This window comes from Antechinus flavipes, chromosome 3 (assembly GCF_016432865.1).
Source record: "Antechinus flavipes isolate AdamAnt ecotype Samford, QLD, Australia chromosome 3, AdamAnt_v2, whole genome shotgun sequence".
Taxonomy (NCBI): domain Eukaryota; kingdom Metazoa; phylum Chordata; class Mammalia; order Dasyuromorphia; family Dasyuridae; genus Antechinus; species Antechinus flavipes.
In genome coordinates, this window is record NC_067400.1 from 326,653,719 (window position 1) to 326,673,123 (window position 19,405).

General features: G+C 34.5%; 1 protein-coding gene across 4 annotated transcripts in view; it reads left to right on the top strand.

Moving 5' to 3' along the window:
* EPHB1 (EPH receptor B1) overlaps window positions 1-19,405 on the top strand; it is a 718,019-nt gene that overhangs the window by 637,944 nt on the left and 60,670 nt on the right. For all 4 annotated transcript variants that reach the window (XM_051985594.1, XM_051985595.1, XM_051985593.1 and 1 more), the window contains exons 11-12: window positions 7,036-7,283; window positions 17,269-17,484. In XM_051985594.1, the coding sequence (XP_051841554.1) occupies window positions 7,036-7,283; window positions 17,269-17,484 (464 nt within the window). The remainder of the gene's footprint in view (window positions 1-7,035; window positions 7,284-17,268; window positions 17,485-19,405) is intronic.

Genomic DNA, 19,405 nt, shown 5'->3' on the forward strand with positions numbered 1-19,405 from the left:
AAACAAGGAATAAAATAATTCTTTGTATTTTCTAGCAAAGAATAACATGTTGTTGAGTATATGATATTAATCCATATAAAATGAATTCACTTACAGCCCAAGCAAATTTCCTAATAGATATTAGAATATTGTGCTTTATTTAAATATTTCTTTACTTATTAATCAATAATACTTTTGATAGTTTCTGTTCTTATGTGGATATTGAAAGGACCAGATTCTTCAATGGAAATTTACTCCTTAATTAACTTCTTTTTTCTAATATATGATGAGTCCCTACCCTAGAATCTTCCTTTATTTCTTCTTTCAGTTTTTTTTTTTCAGTCATGTCTGATTATTTGTGACTCCATTTGGGCTTTTTTTGGTAAAGATATTGGAGTAGCTTGCCATTTCCTTCTTCATCTCACTTTACAAATGAGAAAACTGAAGCAAACAAGGTCAAATGAGTTGCTCAAGATCACACAACTAGTATGTGTCTGAGACCAGATTTGAACTCAGGAAGATGTCTTCTTGACTCCAGCCCCAATACTCTATCCACTATGCCATCTAGCTGCCCATATCTTATCTTAGGTAATTAATTAATTCCTTACTTGCTCCTATATGTCACCGTAAGTTCAATTCAAGCCTTATTTTTTCTGTTTAATTATGTATACTTGGAGAAAACAGGGCAGGAAGAAGACCCGATATAGTAGACCACGAAGCTGATTTTAAGGTCGAGAAGATGTGGCTATGAGACATAGGACAAGTCATTTAATTCTTAGTGTTCTAGCCAACTCTCTTAGACTCTAGGTTATCCTGTTAAAAGTTCCCTATACCAATAAAGTCATAAGTACCTAACTCCATCTCTGGTAAGGGGTGGAAGGCAGTGTCAAAGAAAATGTTTAATCCAACATCATGTTGACAAGTATCATCAATAAATCAATATTTATTTGACATCAAGCATCTAGATAAAAAATGAAAGTTATCCAATCAACCAGATGTTTCTCATCATCTGGATCTTGATACCACATCAATGATAACCTAGTTTTGTCTGGAGAGGCAATAAAATGTCATGTAAAAAGTTTTGTATGGGGATCCAGGAAACCAGCATTAAAATACTACCTAAGAAACTTACTAACTCTGTGATCATGAACATGTCACAAAACTGATCACAATTTAATTTCATTATCTAAAAATAGGGTCATAGTTATATGACTTATCCCATAAGGCTGTTTTTAAATGTCAACATACCCTACAAATGTGAATTGTAATTAATGTAAACCTGCTAGGCCAATGGTACCTATTTTAATTTCAATTCAAATCATGTTTCCTTTTTAAAATATTTTGTTTATAAAATTAGGAATGAGACTTAAGTTGTTTTTCCCCCCTTTTCTCATAGAGGACACGAAAGAGCTGATTTCTAATCTAAGTTTTGCCAACAATTTTGTGCTCCACATTAGTCCCAACAACACATTTTCTAGTGGCATTGTGGATAAAATGCTTGACCTACAGTAAGGTGGGGAAGCTTCTTTTTTTCCTATCAAAGACCATTTTGATATTTATAACATTATTCGGGGACCATCCAAAATTATCGACTTATTTATCTCAAGCAGTGGGAGGTGATTATATCTAGCTGTCAGCTCATCATTTCTTGTGGTGGCCTTAACAAATAATAAGGCCCATGGGCCAGACATTCCTGCTTTTCTCTGTCCCCACCCTAGTTTTAGGATAAAGAAGATATATAATCCCTGGGCAACTCTCTGGAAGGCCTCAGGATCAGTCAGAGTCAGGATCAATCAAAGTCCTTGGTCTTTAGGGGGAGAAGTGAAGGGGACAGGCAAGCTGCCACAAGGCTTACCAAAGATTAATCCTGGACTCTGGAGAAAATCTCTCTCCTCCTTGTCCTTTGGCAGAGCAACTCTGACCCTCTCCCTCAGCAATCCTTGCCTCTGATTACCTCACCACCACACATTCAGCAAGCACCAATGGTGAGGAGAGCCATCACATCACCATCTCATATAAACATATGTATATAGAACCATTATCTCACATCAAATAGATAATTAGCCTTAAGTGCTTTACAGTCTCAGATTCAAGTATACCTTTTCAGAGTTTCAGCCCTCTACAAAGATATAAATCTTAAATTACCTCAGACACTGACTATGTAACTCTAAACAAGTCATCTAACTTCTGCCTGCCTCAGTTATCTCATCAATCAAATGGGGGTGATAATAATAGCACCTACCTCCTAGAGTTTTGATAAAGATAAAATGAAATAATATTTGTTAAATGTTTTGTGAGCCTTAAAGTATTATTTGTTTTGTTGTTGTCATTGAAACATTTAAGTTGCCATGATTCTTTATGACCCCATTTGGGTTTTCTTGCAAAAATATTTTGCCATTTCTTTCTTCAGCTCCCTTTACCAATAAAGAAAGTGAAGCAAACAGGGCTAAATGACTTGCTCAGGATCACACAGCTAGTGTTTGGGGCCAGATTTAGACTCCAGGTTAGTCCATTGTAACCCACCTGCTCATTTAGATCTTAGTTATTAATTTGTTGAATGGGAATAATAAAACAGACCCACCACTCCCTATAGGACTATAATGAAGATTAAATGACATGATGGATGGGTATTTTTAAGACTTAAAAAAAAAAACCCTACACAGATTCAAATTGTATGTGTGTGTGTTTGTGTGTGTGTGTGTGTGTGCGTAAAATATAGACATGAATAAGTAATCTTTTGAATTTAATTGAACCAGAAATTGTGTGAAAGTACATAGAGATAGACTATGGCTATGTAAATAATACTTAACAATGAGATGGTTACCTTTGTAAATATTGAGCTCCTCATCACTTTAGCTCCATATGACTACTTGTTGGGAATGTTGGGAAGGAAGTTCCTTTCAAGTAAGAATTGGACTATATTGTTTCTTTTGTTCTTTCCAATGCCAAGATTGTATGATTGTAGTGAATTTAAAAGATCTTTTGGGAGGAGCTAAAATCTACAGGAATTATTTCACCACCTGAGTGGGTATGAAAGACATCACATGAAGGAATAGTTTCTTAATCTGAAATACCCATAAACCACACTTTTTTAGACAACAAACCAGTGGAGAAATATGGAAGGGGTGTGTCGGTAAGAATTTTTCTTTAAGATAGAATTTAAAGTAAAGTAGATTTCTTTTCTAATTAGTCAAATATTAAGATGAAAATCTGGTTTAGATTTATATGTCTGAGAACAATTGATTATTATGATTGAGATTAGTATGATATTGAGATTAATATGTGATTGAGCTAAAGCTAGTGAGAAAGGCAAAAAAAAATTATAACTAGTTTTTTTAAAGTTCATTTGCTAAGTATCATCTTAAAATAGAATTTTTCTAATGTTAGATTCTAAATCTATCTATTTTATTGGAGTTTTCAAATAGTTATCAGGATCTTGGAAAATGAGTATCTCTAATTCAGATCAGAAGAAGGAAGATACGTCTTGTCACTTAGTTCAGGTGTTCCCTAATTGCAAGAAAACTACTTGAGGAGGAAGAGGAATTCGACCTTATTAATGCTGATCTAGAAAACTTAGTTGTCAAGGGAAACAAGTGTCCCAACCATGTGTTAGATTATAAGTTTATTGGAAGCAGAGATCTTGATGTCCTATTTAATTAATTACAGTAAGGACAAACATTGCCATTTCTTTGGTCACCTACACTAAATGTTCTGGGACTGAAAAAAGGCAAGTCATTAGAGCCTAGAATGGATATTTTTAGACTTTTTTTTTTTTTTTACCTTATCAGCAAACTATTTTCCAATCATGATGTGTTTGCACACTGTTCCCATGTAACAACATTTAAGGAAGTTAATATTTAATGAAAGTTTCAGTGTCCATGACAATATTACCAACGTGACAACTGAGCTAAAAAGTCCAATTTGGACTTGGAAATCACAGTACATGGAAATTTCAACTATGGAAATATAAATTAAATACTGATTATACAGGATATCCCAAAAGACTTAGTGCATTTTTAAGCTATCAATGCTAAAAACTTTGGGATATCTTATATTTAAATTATAAATGAATACTTCCTCTTAACTTTCTAGAAATAGATTGCTAGAAATAGCAGGAGTGACAGATATTTACCATCATGCCCAGTCTTTCTCTGGTTAGCTAGATGACATGGAGAATACAGAGTGTTAGCCTCGAAATCAGGATAATCTGGGCAAGTCAATTAACCACTGTTTGTCTCAGTTTCCTCATCTATAAATGGGGATAATAAGAAAACATCTTACAGGGTTACTGTGAGGATCAAATGAGTTAATGTATGTAAAATGCTTAGTACAGTGCCTGGAACATGGTTTCTACATAAATATTAGCTTATTTTATTGTTATTTTTATTAGGTGATGAGTAACTCTCCTGGGGGTCAGAAGAAAGTCCTTTCAGTACCAGGGTTATTCATTTTATATTCTATATTCTATAGATAAAGAAAAGTGTTGGATAACTGGAAAGCATCCCAAGAGGACAAGCAGGACAACCAAGAAAAGAAGAGAGTTAGTTCTATGCTTTTACAGATCAATGGCAAGGACTGGGGAAAATTTGGCCTAAAGAAGAAAAGCCTTAGGAGGAACATGATGGCTCTTTTCAAGTATATGAATAAGGGTCTATTATGTAGAAGAGAGATTAGATTTTTAGGAAATAGAATCAAGGCAGTAGATTGAAGGAACAGTGAGGTAAATTTATGCTAATGTCACAAAAACTTCCTAACAATTAGAAATATTCATATATGGAGTAGGCTGTCTCCAAAATAATAGGTTTCCCTTGGTTAATGTTATTTTAACAAAGACTCAATGATCACTTATCAGGTCTGTTTTGGTGGAGATTCATTTTTGGCTCTGAGTTGTACTAAATGGACTATGAAGTGCAATTCTAAAATTCTATGATTCCCTCATTCTTCTGGAGCTGAAAACTTTGCAGCTGGGATTCTGACAGAGACCCTGATGATGACAAAGAAAAAGAGGCAGAAGAGGAAGACAAAGAATAAGGAGAAGGAGAAAGAAAAGGAGAAGAGGGAGGGAAAGGAGGAGGAGGATAACAACAACAAGAACAAGATGATGAAGAAGAAAAACAAGAAGAAAAAGAAGAGTAGGAGGAGGAGAAAAAGAGCTAATATATCAAATTACAAAATCAATTTTAAGAAATCTAAACATACTATAATGATGGATAATAAGTAATAAAATTATAATTGGTAAGAATAAATTAAAATCCTGAACTTAGGTATTTAAAAATAAAATGTCCATATAGATAGAAAGACAAACTTTTAAAAAGTATTTTATATGAAAAAAAAAAGCCTTGTGGTTTTATTTGACTAAAAGCCTAATTTGAGCCAATGAGATAATTGGGTACAAAAATATTTTAAAATATTTATGAGACCTTAGCTACTATCCAATAAAATCTAGGTTCTTTGAGACAAGGGATTGTTTTGTTTAAAAAAAAAAAAGTCCTGAATAAAGCATCTAGCACATCCTTCTATTTGTCATGTGAGAAATGGTCAAAGAAAGTGAGCTTGTTTAGCCTAGATAAGAAACATCTCAGAGTTGAACTGACAGCTTCCTTCAAGTATTTGAAGAGTCATCATGTGGAAGAGAGGATACAGACTTTTTCTGTGTAATTCAAAAGGACCAAACAAAAATAGTTTTGGGAAATTTATTTGTAAGGTGGTAGTAGTAGTATATTGAGTTAATATTTTTTTAAAGCAACTTGTATAACATTTAGAATTATCTAAAATAGAGTGAAGTGAGTTCTTTATCACTTAAATTATTTAAGTATATACTGAATAACTACCTGTCCAAAAATGTTGTAGAGGAGATTGCTGCAATAGGTGAAAGATTAGTCAAGTGGTCTCTAAGTTATTTTTTTTTTTTTGGTTTGTTGTTGATACTTTCTCCAGTTCTAAGGATCTATCACATTGCTCAATAGAAAACAAGTGCAGTTGGAATTCACAGTACTATTTGGTACTTTTGTAATCAATATTGAACTATGATTATAGCCATGCTTTTTAAGTAACATTGTTCAATTTGAATCTTTTGGGGAAATCAAACCCTTCCCAAGGCATGTTGATGATCTAAATATCTGTTCAATTTTATACACAAAGTCATTGCAAACCATTTCCTTCCATCCTATGATTTTCCCTATAGTGAGAAACCTGATAACTTCTAACTTAGTAAAGGAGAGGTGGCTTCTTCCCAGAATTATGAATACATTATATAACTGCTAAGTTAATGAGATAATAAAAAAAGCAATAGAACACATCCCTATGTTTGCTTATATTGTACTTATTATTTTTTTTTCTCATCAGAATAAGGTTTTTTCCTACCAGGCTATCCTTCTGAAAAGTAGAACTTGAACTTTTGAAACTAGAGTTTTATATTGAATAGCCATTTAATTACTATCACACATAGGATCAGGTACAGAACTACTCTTTGCAGTTACGAAGTAGCCAAACAAAATAGTGTTTAGAGCATATCTGAACAGAGAACAGCAGCATCTTTAGGTAGAAACAATATGGCTTTTCCTGTAGCTAACTTCACTGCAACTATGTCAAATCTCTTTTAATCTAATGCTTGAATATTGCTTAGTATCATTCATTTAGTGAGCTACAATGCCTGAAAATAATAGCAATGATCCTGGACAGTCCTAGTTCAATCTCCACTAAGAATGTAGATGGTACCAAACAAAAGGAAAATGATTATTGCATTTCTATTATGCAATTGGAATACTGAAATAAAAAAAAAGCAAATGTAATAAAATTAAAATTAATATTTCAAAATTGTATTTTGGTTACAGGAACCTTATATAATAGCAGAGATAGAGAATTTATTTTGGTTTTTCCTCTGTATGTTTAATGGGAAGAGATAAGATATGATATTATATTTTAATGAGTATTTTGATCTTTGTCACCTTAATCTAAATTCTACTTAGAATGTTATTATTCTCAGTAAGTTACTTTTCCTTGCTCTCCAAAAGACTGAGAAAGAGGAGAATGGTAACTGAATTCTTGTCATTGCAGGCGAATTTGGAGAAGTGTACAAAGGACGTCTGAAATTGCCAGGAAAGAGGGAGATCTATGTGGCCATCAAGACACTGAAGGCAGGATACTCAGAGAAGCAGCGTCGAGACTTCTTGAGCGAGGCCAGCATCATGGGGCAATTTGATCATCCAAATATAATCCGGCTGGAAGGAGTGGTGACCAAGAGCCGTCCGGTCATGATCATCACAGAATTTATGGAGAATGGAGCATTGGACTCCTTCCTCAGGGTAAGAATGAGCTTAGTGACCCTCTTGGTAAAAGATAAAGGTGACTAGGGTAAAGCATTAATATCCATGTGGAAAGTGGATATCCTCTTGGCAGACTTCTTATAAAATTAAGAATAATAACTATGATGAAGAGGAGAAAGAAGATATTGCTATATGTGTTAATATTTATATAGTACTTTCAGTTTTGCATAATGTTTGACAAATGCTATCTCTTTTGATCCTGTAACAATTCTAAAAGGTAACAGTATTTTTACCCTCATTTTACAGATGAGGAAACTGAGGCTGAAAGAAGTTAAAATGACTTATGCTAGTCATACAGAGACAGTATCTGAAGCAGAATTTGAACTCAGGGCCAGCACTCTATCTCTTACATGACCTAACTGCATACCTTTCTCTGTATCATCTGAGGAAGAGGTCTAATAGGTCGTAAAAGAAAATCTAGTGACATAGCAGCTAAACCTCAGCAAAATGAAATGACCTAAATTAGAAGGAAAGTAACAGAGAAAATAAAATATCTAAATATATAGTCCTCTTTAAGAAAATGTAGCTTTGATTGAGGGATTAAAAATTCATTTCCAACATTTCTCCACAGGAAATGTAGAAAATTCCACTAAGACTTCTAAATTGTGTCCACTGACTTTATACTCAACATTATTTGCAGACTTGTGTTCTGACAGCATAGTAAGCTACCATGAGAAGTTCATCTCCAGGATTGCAGTTTGGTAATATCAGAATAGTTTGTCATTGGTGGCATAAATCATGACCTACACTGCTCAGTCATTCTTGCATATAGATAGCACAATGGACAAAAAATTCAGCAACTTATCAGCTGTGTGACCATGAACAAGTCATTTAAGAGCTATGAACCTGTCATCTATAAAATGGAGATGAACCAAGTGTAATGGCATTCACTTCTATTTTATTTTATTGGGGATCACTTGAGCACTGGAGTTCTGAAGTACAGTAGGGCTAAAGTGGAGCTAAGAATGGTTCCATGAGCAAACTGAAACAGAGGTCACCAGACTACTGAAGAAAGAAGAACCTGGTTGGTCCAAGCCAGAAAGAGAGGAGGTTTAAAAACAAAACAAAAAACCTCCCAAGCAAATCAGCAGTGAAACTGAACTATGAGTATCCTTTTTACTTCTAATTTGGGTGAAATAATTTTTTTTTTTATTTTCAAAAAAAAAAGGCAAGCACTATTCCCTTATCTGGAGTAGTTTTCCTTTTTCAAACGGCATGCTAACTTCTAGCATACAAAGATAGAGAAAAAAATAAAGAAGAAAGAAGAGGGAGAAGGAGAAGAAAGAAGAAAGAGGAGGAGGAGAAAGAAGAAAAGAAGAGGAAGAAGAGGAGGAGGAGAAGGAGGAGGAAAAAAAAAAAGAAGAAACGTGAATAATAGCACTCTCATCTTAGAGGGATTTTGTGAGAACCAACTGAGATAACACAGAGTTATTTGCAAATTTTAAAATGCTGTAAATTTTGTAATAATGATTACTATTGTTGTTGTTTAATATTATGCTATGTATCCATAAAATACTTTATATACAATCTCATTTGATTTTTAATACAATCATCTGAAAAGTAGTACAAATATTATTAACTCTGTCTTCATAGATGAGAAAACCAAAACTCAAAGGGATTTCATGGCTCCTTACCTCTGACTCTTCCAATCTCTAATTTCCCTCAAGACTCAGTTAAAGTGCTACCTGTATTCTCATTTTCCCTAATGCCTCAAGCTACTACTACTCTTCAAGTCTAATTATATTGTATCTATTGTTTACATACTTAGAAATGTGCCCATTGTCTCCTCTGTAGACTATAAATACTCCAAGAGCAGACATTGCTTCATTTATATCATGAGCAGAATTCCCTGAAGTTAATTTAATGCCTTGCCCACAACTGGTGCCTAAGACATGTTCATTAATTGATTTATTAATTAAACAACAGCACAACTGGCCAGCCTTCTAATTTTAAGACCAGTATTCTTTCTTCTATATCATAAAGGACTTCCTGCCAGGATATGATTCTAGCATATGGGAAATGCTAACAATTCAGTAGGTCTAAATCAGGAATCCTGCAAATGGCTAAGAATGACTGTGAGAATGACTTGTCTCTGAAGTATGGGCTGTGTATACTTGTAACAGTTCCAAGCAACATACAAAAGCTGATTGGTAAATTTTCAACATTGGCATTCCTACCCTGAAATTTGGCAAACCCTACAAAAAAGAGCTTAGTTGATTGTTTTGTGGATTGTCTAGATTTAAGAAAATGTTATTAATGCAGACTGAAATTAAAGGTTAATTTCAAAGTAAACTTAAAGTGGGTGTATTTTACTTTTTCCCCTGGAGAGTTGGTTTTTGAATGTTTATTAAGCACATCTTATCCTTGAGGTCAATTATGGCCTACTTTGTAGTGTGAGATAAGTGCTATGGAGTGATAGCAATAAACCTGGAAAAGAATGAGCCTGTAGTAATGAACTTGACTTACAGGATCAGAATTTGACCAAACAACAAGAAAAACCATACAAATAAAAGTTGACTTTACATTTTGCTTTATGAGCAATATATTGTCTAATGAGGCACTGGTGGATAAAGAGAGAGAAAAATAAAAATAGGAGACTGGCCAATCCTGTGCAAGATTGAAATAGAGTATTACCCTTACTCAGTATCTGAAACTCCATGGAGTAATCATGATGTCTGACAAGAGGTGGTTTGAAAGATAGTTCTTGTACAAAAAGACTTCATCTCCCACTTCCATGCATTTCAATACATATTTCCATGTTTGCAATAAATTCAATGGATTCCCTTTTCTACTCCACCCTGTAGAATCCCTTGCTCTCTTCAAAGCACAATTTAGACATTACTTCCTCTCATGACTCAACTCCAGTTTTCAATCATCCTCTTAAAATTATTTCATATTCATTTGTATTTGCTATATGTAGGTTATAGTCTCCCTTGATAGAAGGCAAGCTCTTTGAGGATAGGAACTGGTTCATTTCCCCCCTAGGAACTAGCATGGTGCTTTGCACATGGTAGGCATTTATTATTATTTTTGTTTATTGTTGTCAAATTGAATTGGATTGAAACATGGCTGGCACACCTAAACAGAATTAGAAATAATGAAGCCCTGAATTGGAGCCAGACAATTCACTGACACTGAACCAAGACTCATTGCTATGCAAGTCCACTGGGCTAGCCATGTGTAGAGAATGGATGACAACAGAATCCTCAAGTAACTGCTCTGTGGATATCTGAAGGTTGGGAGAAGAGAACAATCTAAGGACATCCTTTCACTTCCAATTATGTGATGCTACTATGGCCTGCTGAAAAACATGAGCAGCATACAAGTTGCCTCACAGTCATGAGGAATGGGAGAGATCTTTGAGAATATATGCATATTATACATGTATATGTATACATATGTATACAATATCTACACATATAACAATAAACAACAAAACCCATCTATCTATTACCGTAGCTACAAATCAAAATATAATTTACCACTAGCAATATTATAGGCCATTTCCCATGTCTTTTTAGCCACCTCTGCACAAATATAAGCAGTTGTTCTCAGAAATGTCCTACATGTGTCGAACAGGTCTTTTTGTACATTGTTTAATAACCTGAATTTGATATTCATTTATGCTCTGTTGTGTAATGAAAGCAGTACATAAAAGCAAATTTAAGGACTTACTTATTTTGATTTTTTCATGATTAGAACAGAATTTGGGAAGACAAAACATTCTTGGAAACTGTTTTATGACTTCCTTCCTTATCAATTTCTTTTGGTTGGGATTTTATTATGCTTTTCTAAAAAAATACAAACTAGAAACTACAAGATCCCCTCCAAAGAACATGTTCCAGGGAACTATTTTCTAAGGTCAGAAAATAACAAAAAACACCCCCCCCCCAAAAAAAAAAAACCCTCATCATTCACTTTAGGCTCAGGAACAGGGAAACAATTTGACTTTTTTCTCCTCTATGTAAAAGTAAGGCCTAATTTGTAATAGTGGGAAATCCAAGAACAAGGTGGAAATAGAGAAAAGCAGAAAATAAAGTACTACAAGGAAAAGGGGAGAGAACAAATAAGAGGAGTAAGCTAAACAAATTAAGAAAGAAGTGGGATATCTCTCATATTTTCTTTTCAAAGCATGACAGCAAGTAATCTATAAATGCAATTTCAGTCTTAATATCAAACCCTGGAGTATACCAACAGTAATTGATATATCTAGGGCTTGATAAAATTGAAAAGTAGGTCATCAGTTCAGTTCTATGGGGCCTGTCTTTTGAGAAGTAGGATAAATTTGGTATTTCATTTCTGAGTAAAATGAAAAAGGGTTAGTTCTTAAGTTACATATCTTCCTTTTAGCTCTTGACCTTTTCTTAAATTTATTTTCATTGAAGGATTGAAGGGTAGCAGTGTCTTTAGGGTCCAACTCAGCTTTCTGGGACCCCTATGTAGCCAATTATCCATTCAACACATCAGAAATGATCCTATTCTTTTTCTTCTTCTTTTTTTTTTTTTTTTTTGGCCACTCAAATTGATTCTTACATTCCAGAGAGATTACAAAAACAAAATTATCTGACTGTACATTAAAATGGTTGATTTTGTGTTCCTAAAATATCCATGCTTGGATCTTACAGAGAATAAGTGCATATTTAAACATTTACTTTCTGGAATTGAATACATGGCTTTTAATCTGGTACATCTCTCCTAATCATAGAACCAATTTTCAAATATTCTTGAACAATGGTTCAAAGAAGTTTTTTTTTCTTTTTTTAAAATAATTATAACTTTTTATTGACAGAACCCATGCCTGGGTACTTTTTACAGCATTATCCCTTGAATTCACTTCTGTTCCGATTTTTCCCCTCCTTCCCTCCACCCCCTCCCCCAGATAGCAAACAGTCTTATACATATTAAATAGGTCACAGTATATCTTAGATACAATATATGTGTGCAGAACTGAACAGTTCTCTTGTTGCACAGGAAGAATTGGATTCAGAAGGCAAAAATGACCCGAGAGGAAAACAAAAATGCAAACAGTTTATATTCATTTCCCAGTGTTCTTTCTTTGGGAATAGCTGCTTCTGTCCATCATTGATCAATTGAAACTGAGTTAGATCTTCTCTTTGTCGAAGAAATCCACTTTTATCAGAATACATCCTCATACGGGATTGTTGTTGAAGTATATAATGATCTCTTGTTTCTGCTCATTTCACTTAGCATTAGTTCATGTAAGTCTCTCCAAGCCTCTCTGTATTCATCCTGCTGGTCATTTCTTACAGAACAATAATATTCCATGACCTTTATATGCCACAATTTACCCAACCATTCTCCAATTGATGGGCATCCATTCATTTTCCAGTTTCTAGCCACTACAAACAGGGCTGCCACAAACATTTTGATAGTCCCTTTTCCTTCTTTAGTATCTCTTTGGAATATAAGCCCAGTAGTAACACTGCTGGATCAAAGGGTATGCACAGTTTGATAACTTTTTGGACATAGTTCCAGATTGCTCTCCAGAATGGTTGGATTCGTTCACAACGCCACCAACAATGCATCAGTGTCCCAGTTTTCCTGCATCCCCTCCAACATTCATCATTATTTTTTTCCTGTCATCTTAGCCAATCTGACAGGTATGTAGTGGTATCTCAGAGTTGTCTTAATTTGCATTTCTCTGATCAATAGTGATTTGGAACATTCTTTCATATGAGTGGAAATAGTTTCAATTTCATCATCTGAAAATTGTCTGTTCATATCCTTGGTTCAAAGAAGATTAACAGATGCCAGGATGTCTTGATAGGCAACCTCTCTATTTCTATGTCAATTGATGTCTCTTATCCAAAGAGAAATAGAACTGAATGGATCTCTTTGAGTTATCTAGTCAAGATAAAATGGAGTATCCCCACTGTAAAACAAGGTATCTCATTCCCATGTGGAAAAAAAAAAAAGTCCACTGAATGGAATAGCATAAGAATTTTACTCTTCTACTTACCATAATTATCTCCTGGGGCAAATTATAATTTCTCAGGATGTTCCCTTCTCTATCTGTACAAAGATGAAGAAAGATTAGATGATATCTAAGCCTTTTCTAATTCTAATATTTTCTGTGCTTTTTTCTTAAACAAAAATGAGTTTCATGTTGACAAATTATTTGAAAAGGGGTCTAAAAAGCTTGTATCATTTCTATGTAGTGTAGCATCAGAAAGTTGCTCCAATTCAAGTATAGAAAGTAATTTCAGTTTAAAAACTGTTAACTATAGGGAAGAAAATTCAAATTGTTTATTGCTCAGATATACCTTCATCCATTCATCCATCCATCCATGGATTTATTGACATTGTTAAGTACTCAACCATTCCAGATTATTTTCCAAAGGATTATTCATTGGTGATCATTCATTCAATTGAATTTTAAAACAAAATTTTTTGTAGTTTATTATCTTTAAAAAAAACTGATGCTAGCAGTTTGGGAAGTTTGTTATACATTTGTAAAATCAAAATGTAACAGTGAAAAGTGTTTTTCTTGTGTGTGTATGTCTTATGTACCTAAATAAATTAAAAATTGCATAAGGGCATGATAATATCACATTTTTACTTAATATATCTCATAGTGCTAAAATGGTGTTCAATAAATATGTTCTGGCTACTCCATTGTTTATGAATTGACTCAAGAACCAGAATATTATGGACATACAGGCCCTCATTTCATATAACACTGAATGGACTCACATAGGAGGGTGATAGATTCCAATCTGCTGAGATCAAGGTATGCTTTCATCTCATGAAAGAGGAGCCAGGAGGACTGAGAGGTCAGGGCTTCACCTGAGAATATCCTTCCCCATCAATTCTATTTTGACAGCCCTCTCTGGGGAAGTCTTCTAATAAACCTGTGCCTTTTGCAGAGAAGGAGTTCCTTGCAACTTCAGGGTCACCCTTGTATGTCCTTAGTTCATCTCATCTTGTGTCTGAAGCAATATGAAGCAATAGTGCTTTTCTGTTTGACAGTCTAACCTTTTCTGGCCCCAGAAACCATATAAGAAACTGATTTTAATTTGAAAAAAGAAATAAAATAGAAAGCAATTCTCCAAAGATTTGAGATACGTTATTCCAGGATAAAGCAGTTAGATGCAGAGACATGGCAAACATGGTGGGATGTGTTTGCAAAAATAGACCTTTACAAAGCTGTTAAAATTAAAATCCCCCAAAAGTTTCCACAAGGTAATTTCCTTGGTCATTTCCACCATATGTTGTCTACTGTCATAGGGAGCAAGGAAAACAGTGAATCAGAACCAGTCATTCATTCAAACAATTAGTAGTTAAGTGGCTACTATGGGAAGTACTACAGCAGAGAAGAAAAGAAACATTCTGTTCTTGAGGACTTTAGAGATGAATGAGATGAAGCAGTAAACTATACAGATAAATATAGTGCATTATAGAATATGATAATTACACAAAGAAGAATAGATAATGTTAAGAGAACAAATGAGAGACATTGCTTGCAGATGCTTAAGATTAAAGTTGAAGTAGAAAATTCATTTTTATCACATGTGAAAACAATGAAAAGTTAGGCTTTAGGATTCATTTTTTTATCCAATTGAATGACAATTTCTCCCATCTTTTTACAGTGAAGAGACAATAAAAAATATGTACTAGATGGAAGATATATAGCATAAATCCAGGTTGAGAAGTAATGTCTTTAAAATTTGCATGGGGAAAAAACTGAAGAGAAGGATGAGGATGGACCAATAAGAATCAATCCAATAATTATACTTTACATAGAATATATTCTGAGACAAGAGATTTTCAAATGCATTGTTTTGTTGGCATATATGTGTACATATATAATTTAAAGCAAACATCTTAACTGATACTGATGCAATATTTTTGATGTTCATCCTTTATACTTTAAGACTTTAAGAAATAGGGTCTGAGCTTATGATTTCATTGCTATTGAGAATTCCTAAGTAGGGAAACTTCCTTCACCAATGAGAACAAGCATATTTTTGCAGTTTAGAGTCTTAGAAAGTTTCCTGAGGCATTGAACATGGAAGCAACTTACCTAAGTGCACACAGCCAATACTGTCAGAAGCAGGAATACTTCCGTTTACTGACTATGCCATTCAAGGCAAATGTTATTCCTTCCTTTTTATATCTGAGCAAAAAGAGGCAAAGAGTTGAAGAAATAGATCTCAGGCCATATAATCAAGGACAAAACTAGTACCAGAATTTGTGTCCTACTCTAGTGAGATCCTTTCATTGATATATTCTGTTGTTATATGATAGCATGATTATGGAGAGATGATGGGGAATGTGATGGTGTCATATTTAGCGGGGAAGAAGAGGTGCTACATTTTTGTGAATTTATCTATTGACCACTGTGTAAAGAATATGTATAGGAGTATGTATAGCAAAATGTGACACAAATGTAAATCAGACTCTCTGTGCTTAGAATCTCTGCTCATGCCGGTACTTCCCTTAGTTGTTTGTCAAATGGATCTTCCTAAAGCACAGATTTAATCATGTCACCCACTTACTCAATAAATTCAAGTGGTTCTCCAGAACCTTCGGGGTCAAATGTTCAACTGTAAAATCTATTTTTATTTAAAATTCTTCTTAATCTAGCCTCCACTTTTTACCTATCCAGTCTGCTATACCCTACACCCCACCCCTACATATTCTGAAATCTAGTGACACCTGTTTTTTTGGGGGGGGTTTGTTTTGTTTTGTTTTGTTTGCTATCTGGGCATTTATTCTGGCTTCCCTGCATGACTAGAAGGCTGACTCTCCTCATAGTCACCCTGTGACTTTTTTTAGATCCTAGCTAAAATCCTGCCTTCTTCAGAAACTTTTCCTGATTTCTTTTAATGCTAGAATCTGCCTTCTTTTGATTATTTCCAATTTATCCTGCATATGTCTTGTTAATACATAGCTGTCAACGTGTTTCTGAGATTAAACTGTGAGCTTCTAGAGGTCAGAAATGTTATTTCTTGTTTGTTTGTTTTTGCCTTTCTTTGTATCCCCAGAAAATATAGTCATGCTTAGAAAGTATTTTTGACTAACTTTCTAAAAAGCATGCAATATAATAGAATAAACAATAGACACATAAAAAATACAGAGCTATAAACTAATCTATGTAGCAATTGAAAAAATGGGAACTTTGGAATAAGAGAACCAAGACTTGAATATTGACTACACTATTGCTCTCTGTTGAATTCAAAAGAATTATTTAACCTTTGAAAAATGGAGAAGTGGTCATAAATGGTCTCCCAGGTTCTTTCTAACTAAAAAATTGATAATCCATTGATATAAAACTCTGAGAGGGACTAAGTACATAACCACTGACTCATCTTGTCTAGATTATATTACTCAAGGAATACATGGTGGGGGAGGTGAGAGATTTCTTCTTTCCTTTTTCCTTTTTTTTTTTTTTTTTTAGAGAGGCAATTAGGGTTAAGTAACTTGTCTAGGGTCACACAGCTAGTAAATGTTAAGTGTCTGAAGTCAGATTTGAACTCAAGTTCGCCTGACTCCAAGGATGCTCTATCCAATGTATCATCTAGCTGTTCCTGGGTGAGGAACTTTGGTTTGAACAGCAGAATATTCCAGAGAAAGAACAACATTAGAGGAGTCTTGAGGAAAGGGATGAGCATCAAAGGGACAGTTAATAGGGGAAGAATTAGATTGTGAGATATGTGCTGGATCTAGATTTAAGAAAAAAGCTGGATAAGTCAATTCATCTCTCTGAATCTCAGTTTTCTCATCATTAGAATGAGTTAATAATATCCACTTGTTACTATGATGAGGATCAAATGAGATAATTCTTATCTATCTTAAGGAGCTCTATCAATGTCACCTATTTCTTTGGCCTGAGGGGAAAGTCTGAAATAAGGAGTAATGGGAATAAGGGCTTTACAATTTCTAAAATGCTTCCTTTTTTGTTATGATGATCTAAGTACTTTTTTAAAATGTCTAATTACAGCAAAATGATGGGCAGTTCACAGTGATCCAGCTGGTGGGGATGCTCAGGGGTATTGCTGCTGGTATGAAGTACCTTTCGGAGATGAATTATGTGCACCGGGACCTGGCTGCTAGGAATATTCTTGTCAATAGTAACCTAGTGTGCAAAGTATCTGACTTTGGCCTCTCCCGCTACCTACAGGATGATACCTCGGACCCCACCTACACCAGTTCTTTGGTGAGTCTGCACTTCATTCCTTGAGAATGTGACAATATATTAATAGTGGTATTTTAGATTTTCTTATATGAAGACAACACCTCCTACTCTATCATCAATGAGATATACACAGGGAGATACAGGGCGGGAAGGAAGTATTTCCCACGACTTGTTATGGATTTGTAGAGTCAGTCACCTGGCATTTAATACCCCACATTAACAATGCATATGTTTGTAAAATGGCTAGCAAGAGAGAGTAAAGGATACATGGTTCTGTGGCTTCATGCAGTATAAGATTAACAGATTCCCAAAGATACCAGCTTCAGAACCTTAGTCTCATTTCTGTGAGACACTGTTCTAACTAATAACTAACTGATAGCATAACAATGTCAGTGGATTCTCACATTATAGAAATCTCCTGGTTTCTAGGCAGGACTGGCATCAAACCATATTAGATTAAGATTAGATTCTGCACATATGCTATTGCCTGAATAACTATAATTTACTTTTGTCTGAATTTACCCTTATTTTTCAGGCAAAAATAGATTCTGAAATTTCCCATATACACACCTTCAGCCAATCAAATTATTTAGATTAATCAACAATTCAACCAAGTGTTTTAACGGTTTATTGTGTGCCAAGAACTGTGTTAGATTTGGAATAAAAAAGACAGAAGGAAAATAGTCCCTCCCTTCAAAGGATATACGTTATTTTGGGTGTGAGAGGTAATATATGTGTATATATACACATGCACACACACATACAAGTATACATACACAGTATTTGTGTGTGTGTATGTGTGTGTGTGTGTGTGTGTGTGTGTCCAGTCATTTAAATCATGTTCAATTCTCCATGACCCCATCTGGTGTTGCTAGGAATATTCTTTTCAAAGATACTGGACTGGTTTGCCATTTCCTTCTCCAGCTTATTTTACAGATGGGAAAACCACAGCAGAGTTGAGTGACTTGTCCAGGGTCACAAAACTAGTTAATGTCTAAGGCCAGATTTGAACTCAGGAAGATGAGTCTTTCTGACTTCAGGCCCCCTGCTCTTATGTACTGTACCACCCAGTTGCCCCTATTTATGTTATATGCACACACACTCACACATACACACACACACACACACATATATGCAGAAACAATCAAATATGTGTATATATACATATATGTGTACATATTACATACACACATACACACACATATATATACATAATAGATTTTTTTTGAGAAGGTAGGAAAACACGAAGATAATGCTCTTCTTCGGCTAGAGAAAAGGTATTTTATAAGCTGGACAATTTATTTAATATCAGTAATAATGTTCTGAATTCATATAGTATTTAAGGGTTAGTGCTTTAGGATTTTACAAAGTATTCTTCTCATTACAACCCTCAGTTATAATGAGTAGGTCCTTTTAATCCCCAATTTACAGCACAGGAAATTGAGTTTCAGATAAATGAATTAAATTGAATTGAATTTGAAAGGAGTGATCTGATCAAGCTGTTGGAGAGATTGTGAAGCAACTGGATCTCCTACTTGAATTTTGTAATATTTGTGAGAAGGGTTTCACAGATAGGGCCTTAGGACCCACTAACACATAGGAGAATGTCTAGGACATTTGATTTAGTACACAAGGAAACGGCCATAAAATCGCACTGAAAAAGAAAAAGGCAGAAACATTAGACATCTGAAGGCATTGGCACTAACAAAACATTAATTGCAATAGCTTTGTAGAGATTTTGCTTCAAAGTCTGGTGAGAATAGCAAATGGGATGATAGGTAGAGGTGTTCCCTCAAGGGACAGAAGATAATTAACAGTTTGGTGAACCTAAGAGATATTACAGAATTTTCCAGACAAAAGCATATCTAGTAAATTAAGATTAGGAAATAACTTTGATTTTTGAATGTCATATTTTTCTTTCATTGCCCTTGGTTACACAGTT